This window comes from Lepisma saccharinum, chromosome 16, assembly GCF_977018435.1.
Source record: "Lepisma saccharinum chromosome 16, izLepSacc3.1, whole genome shotgun sequence".
Classification (NCBI taxonomy): Eukaryota; Metazoa; Arthropoda; class Insecta; order Zygentoma; family Lepismatidae; genus Lepisma; species Lepisma saccharinum.
In genome coordinates, this window is record NC_139244.1 from 20,998,283 (window position 1) to 21,004,282 (window position 6,000).

General features: G+C 37.5%; 1 protein-coding gene across 3 annotated transcripts in view; it reads left to right on the forward strand.

Moving 5' to 3' along the window:
* Gcn2 (eukaryotic translation initiation factor 2 alpha kinase Gcn2) overlaps nucleotides 1-4,803 on the forward strand; it is a 153,484-nt gene extending 148,681 nt beyond the window's left edge. For all 3 annotated transcript variants that reach the window (XM_083137842.1, XM_083137845.1, XM_083137844.1), the window contains one exon: nucleotides 2,755-4,803. In XM_083137842.1, the coding sequence (XP_082993968.1) occupies nucleotides 2,755-2,881 (127 nt within the window). In that variant the 3' untranslated portion in view covers nucleotides 2,882-4,803. The remainder of the gene's footprint in view (nucleotides 1-2,754) is intronic.
* The last annotated feature ends 1,197 nt before the right edge of the window (nucleotides 4,804-6,000 follow it).

Sequence of the window (6,000 nt, forward strand, 5' to 3'; positions counted from 1 at the left end):
TAGAAGTGTTTCCCTGGTTAGCATTCTTCTCTCCTCCTAAGAGGTCTTTTCCTGAATGTTGGAGCACTGAAAGCATGTTCCCTGTGCCTTCCAGATGTCAATCCATCAGGAATCACTGTGTAGACTGAATCACATCTCGTCTGTGAACAAAGGATTTGCACACTGTTCGTCAATCCAGTTGATATGCTTGCAGCATCATTACAGCTCTTGTTATGAGCTTGTGTTAGTGGGACACATACTGCAGGTCTCCAGGCATGCATACTTCTTTGCCTGTCATTGTATTGCTTTTGTTTGAGGACCTATCTTCCCGTGGAGTCTCACACAAAGTCGATGCCCCGATCCCAACAATTTTATCTGTAAATTGCTTTCTAATATTTTAGTGTTATGTATTAATACGTACCCTTAAAATTCAATATTAATAAATAAATTATGGCACAGTCATATAGAGTATTAGTTCAATTATGTCTAGGCTTGTTGTCAAATATAAAATTTGGTTTAAATTAGTTGACAATGCCTGGATCTAATGGAATCTTTTAGTTTCCTCTGGACAATATCATTAAATTAATTTTGTTAAGTACTGATTCTCGTTGGCATATTCCATTTTAACGTCAAAAAATTCCAATTAATCACAATATTTCCACTTCAGTACTTCAAAAATTAATTGATTGTGGTGCCCATCCATCAACCTCCAAAGTTGGAAGTGGGAATCAACATGCCCCCTGGTTAGATTGATTGATCACTCACCACCCCTGTCACAAAAACATTTCCTGCTATTGTAGTGGAAACTCGAACAAAAGGCCATCTTTCCAGGTGGTTGCCAGATCGGACTACAAGCCACTTTGCCCTTCCGGCCCTAACTCGAGAATGGCCCCATGGATATAATTCAAATTTGGAGGCTGCACGGCTGGCAGCAGCTTTGATTTCTCACCCGTACTGGTGAGAAAGAATTTCATCTTTATCGCTGCTGAAGCCATGTTACCAGTTGGTTTGCCAGATTGTGCTGCAAATTGCAAACTTCAGAACTCTCGTGGTCTGATATAATTGACGCCAGGGCCCAGCGGTTGAGAAACACTTCCTTAGAGTGTCATTGCCTATATCTTCAGGATACATTTTGGGTCTCAACAAACTTCTGCCATAGTTGTAACACAAGATTATGCTTCACGTTTTACCCACCTTACCACCTCTGCTTGCGACTGCCTGCCTCAATTGCTCTCTTTATGTCATGCCTGACTGTGCAGTGTGAGGTACATATTGAATCGCCACCATACACACGTAAAACATATTGTCCAAGTTCATTCAGCTGCCTGGCAGTCATCATGTGATCCATGTACTGGGACATCTTCTGTGTATACTGGCCTTGTATCAACCTCGTGTGCTATTTTCCTTGCAGAAGAGAGAGATGTTTGTTGTTATATATTGTGCCCATTACTTTAATTTTGTGCATGTGTAATTAATGCAACTATGTGCCTTCAAGGCACAGTGTAATACACAGGGGATAGCTGCACAGTTACCTTATTTATATTTACTGCACATCTTGAATAATACATTTACCGAGTTATAATAAAAATATTTATAACTTATCATATAGTGGTGTAGTTAGCAGATTCGTACATACGAGGTGGTATCAAAAAGTTTTGAGACTAGTTCTGTAACAGGCCAACAGATGGCAGCGCAAGGCTGCACGCACCGGCAAAGGGAGCACCAACCTTCATAAGTCAGTGTGCCAAGAGACATCGTCCTGTGATACATCGTGAGCTGTGCAGCTGGTGCTCTTCTGACCACGTGCGTTACCATGTCTGCGATTTCATCATGGACAGCAAGTTAGAACAACGAGCGAACATGAAATTCTGTGTGAAACTGGGTAAATCCACCACAGAGATGCTTGACATGATTCGGCAAGTGTACGGCGATGCTGCAATGAGTCGTGCGAGGTGTTTTGAGTGACACGTGTGCTTCAAGAGTGGAAGAACATCACTGGAAGACGACGAGAGATCAGGACAACCTTCAACGAGCACAACAAAATGTCGAAACCATTCGGCAACTTGTGCATGAGGATCATCGGAGAACAATCCACAACATTGCTGCCATTGTCAGTGTGTCATACGGAACAGTGCAGGCAATCCTCACGTGTGATTTGAACATGTGCCATGTTGCTGCCAAGAACTCCGTCAGCATGCCGTCTTCCAGTGATGTTCTTCCACTCTTGAAGCATGCGTGTCTCTGTGGCGGATTTGCCCAGTTTCACACAGAATTTCACGTTTTCTCTGTTCTAACTTGCTGTCCATGATGAAATCGCAGACGTGGTAACACACGTGGTCTGAAGAGCACCAGCTGGACAGCTCACGATGTACACAGGACGATGTCTCTTGGCACACTGACTTATGAAGGTAGTTGCTCCCTGTGCCTGTGCGTGCAGCCTTGCATTGCCATCTGTTAACGTGTTACTAACTAGTCTCGAAACTTTTTTAAACGTCCTCGTACATTATACGTACAATTCTATGCATTGTCATATACGAAAATCAGAATATTAAAATAGTTAATGTTAATCACAAAATCCACTTTCATAACAATAATGGTGCAGGTTAAAAGGAAATAGACAACAGAAGTGTCTTTCATTATTTTGCATTCCTCATAATTAAATTTTAAAAATGTATTGATAAATCAGCATAGGGATTGGTTCAACCTTGGGAAAGGTACTAAAATTGTAAAATACTTTTTATTTATTCTTCACTAATTATCACATTTATTTTTCAGACATGCCCGGCACCGAAAATATCTTGTAAGGATATGTGATGAAATTCATGAATTGAAATTTGAAAAAATGTGCCCTATCATAATTCTCTACAGTTTAATAGAGAATGGCTTCAAGATGCTCATGTGATACATGGTATGTTCTTGTGAAGTTCATTTAAAGTTTGCAACACTGATTTCTAACGAACTTGCCAAGACCAAAAAATACCATTGTTAAACATCTGTTGTACAATACTGGGTGATTTATCAAAGAATGATATGTGATACACCAAACGTGTGCAAACACATTGCCTTTTTGGGATGTGGTTTATCACAATGTAGGTATTCCTAATGGTGCTTATTATTTGAAAGCATTGTTGTTAGAGGCTGTGGATCTCATTTAATTGTTATATCCTCTATGCAGAGCTGGGTTTCTCATGCATATATAACATATATTTTTGTGCCAGTAGTTATAGTGACGGTACATGAAATTGAGAAGGAGTATCTGTGTATGTCAGATAACTTGTTATTCTGAGTTGCTCAAAATTATGTAAAAGTTAGAAGGTATTTAAAATATTTGACATTTATTTGTAAAGGTATGTAAAAATGGTCATGCCTAAATTTTCATGTTTGCTTTTTAAGGCCTTTGTAATTCCATTATTTTTAAGTTCAAGAATGTTGGAAGGCTCAAAGTGAAGTATATTCAGATAATGTTGAGTTTATTGTTTGTTGTTGTTATTTGTTTGTTTGGCATAGACTCAGGTAAGCAGTAAGGCATTGTTTAAAAACAAGGTGATTGTTTTAATTTGTAACTAACAAGTTACGTTATCCAAAAATAAATGTTACAATTGAGGTTATCATTCAATATCTACACATAATGAGACTTACTTTCTACAGGACATTTACTTGTATCTTTAACATGGGTCATCCTCTCACACTAATTCCATGCGACCATTTGTACTATTTTTTCTTCACACATGATTTATTGTAAAATTATAATTATAAATAAAAATACCAATTTTCATTGTAGTTCTGGCCCAATGAAAAAAAAAAAAGTGGTTGGAAGCACTTGGCTCTCAATGCTCTGTTTGTGCCATGGTTTTTGTATATACTGTTTTTATACATAATATCTTTTCTACATTAAAAAGTCAAAAGTAGTTGAACATCAATAAGGATTCGCTCAATTTTAAGCTGGCCACAGATTAAAGGGAGATAAAAAGTTGATAATGCTCCCTGATAAGAAATCTGAGATGGAAACAAAATCAGAAAATTTTCAGGCAATGAAATATTCAGGATTTTTCAATCGTAAGAACCTAATTCTATGTATTTTTAGTGATCTTTTTTTCATTTCTGGAATTAAAACACCCATTTTCAATAAATTTCTGAAATGTATAATGTATGATACATGTCCATTCAAACTTCCTGACTGTTCAAGTCCCTGAAAATCTTTATCGGAATGGGAAATTTGTTTCCAATCCTGGTACCAACATTATGGAATTCCTGACATCCCTATTCACTGATTATGACAATTTCATTTGACACAGTCGAAATGTTGTGTATAGAAATGTGTGTCAGCAACTACAATAAACAGTATGAACAACTTTATATAATTATTATTTTATTACAAAAGTAACTTTTATTATACGATGGGAAAAGTCAATACCTTTTGTGTTTATACTTTTTTTTACGTAGCAGGACCCAGTCTTCCATCTCAACATCCCACACCTATTAACAATTTCTTCCATCACATAGATGCATGCAATCAAGAATAATTAATACATGGATGTTCTATATTTAACATCCACAAAACAAGGAAATGTTATTGTGTTATTTTCAGTTCATTGTGATTCCCTCAGCTACTTACATAGAAATCCTATCATTCCAGTATCTAGAGAAATCAAATAATATGATGGCAGCAGAGCTAATATTTTAAGTGTTACGAAAAGTAGATGTTTATTTCCTCCCCCCCCCTCTCTCTCTCTCTCTCTCCCTCTCCCTCTCTCTCTCCCTCTCCCTCTCTCTCTCTCTCCCTCTCTCTCTCTCTCTCTCCCTTCCTCCCCATCCCTCCCTCCCTCCCCCCTATCCAACTGGGCAATTTAAATAATGCCTGAAGTATAGCAAAAAACTCAGCTTGGTATTAGGGTTGTTTCAAAAATAAGTGGACTGGGCCTGTGGTTTTGATGTATGTAGAAATAAGGAAAACTGATTGTGTTTATTGATACACTTGTCTATTGTGCACGTTACAATCACATTGTCAGTCATATGTTTTGTTCACAGGTAGACATTCGACCCTGAAACGTGAGTGAGTTCAGGGATGGATTCCTCCAGATATGCACAATGTTGTGTGATTCAGTTCCTGTGTGCTGAAGGTGTGCAAGCAGAGATTGTTCGCAGGTTTAGTGTGGTGTATGGGGACGAAGCTTTGCTTTTAACCGGTGAACAATCTGCTGACTGCACACCTTCAGCACACAGAAACTGAATCACACACCGTTGTGCATATCTGGAGGAATCCATCCCTGCACTCATTCACGTTTGAGGGTCGAATGTCTACCTGTGAATAAAACATATGACTGACAATGTACATGTAACATGCACAATAGACAAGTGTATCAATAAACACAATTGTTTTTTCCTTATTTCTACATACACCGAAACCACAGGCTCAGTCCACTTATCAACCCTTATAGATTCGTGAATTAAAAACAGACAAGTTTTCCAGTCAGAATCAGTGGAAAAAGAACCAATGTTTTATACAACCTTGCATGATGATGACATGAGTTCTTGTCATATAATGCTCCCAACAAGTACCTTTACAAAGTTGTAGAGGTAGTTACGTGAACGTAAGTCAAAATGTTAATAATTTTGAGCGCTTCTAGAATATCAAGATTGCATAGATAAAATGAACTAAGAACTATTATTGTGTATCCAGTGTAGAAATGTACAGATTAGTAAAATTCTACAAGGAATTACAGATGTAGATTGTTATTAGCTGTAATTCACCATGCAGAGTTTCATTAATCTAACTGTTCTTCAGCATATGATTTTGTGTATGTGTCAGTGAGGATGATTGTGCCATCATAGTTTTTTTTTCAAGATGGGCATATTGTAATCAGAAGGTATACAAATAAAGTACTTTGTTTTATTGATTTTGCTTTTGTTCTCCTTCACATGGTGTATTTCATTAGATATGTGTGTGGCTCTTCAATTCTCTAAGAAAGTCTTGATAAATTAAAAAGACTTTCCTTTAGATATGGACTGAAAAGTGAGATG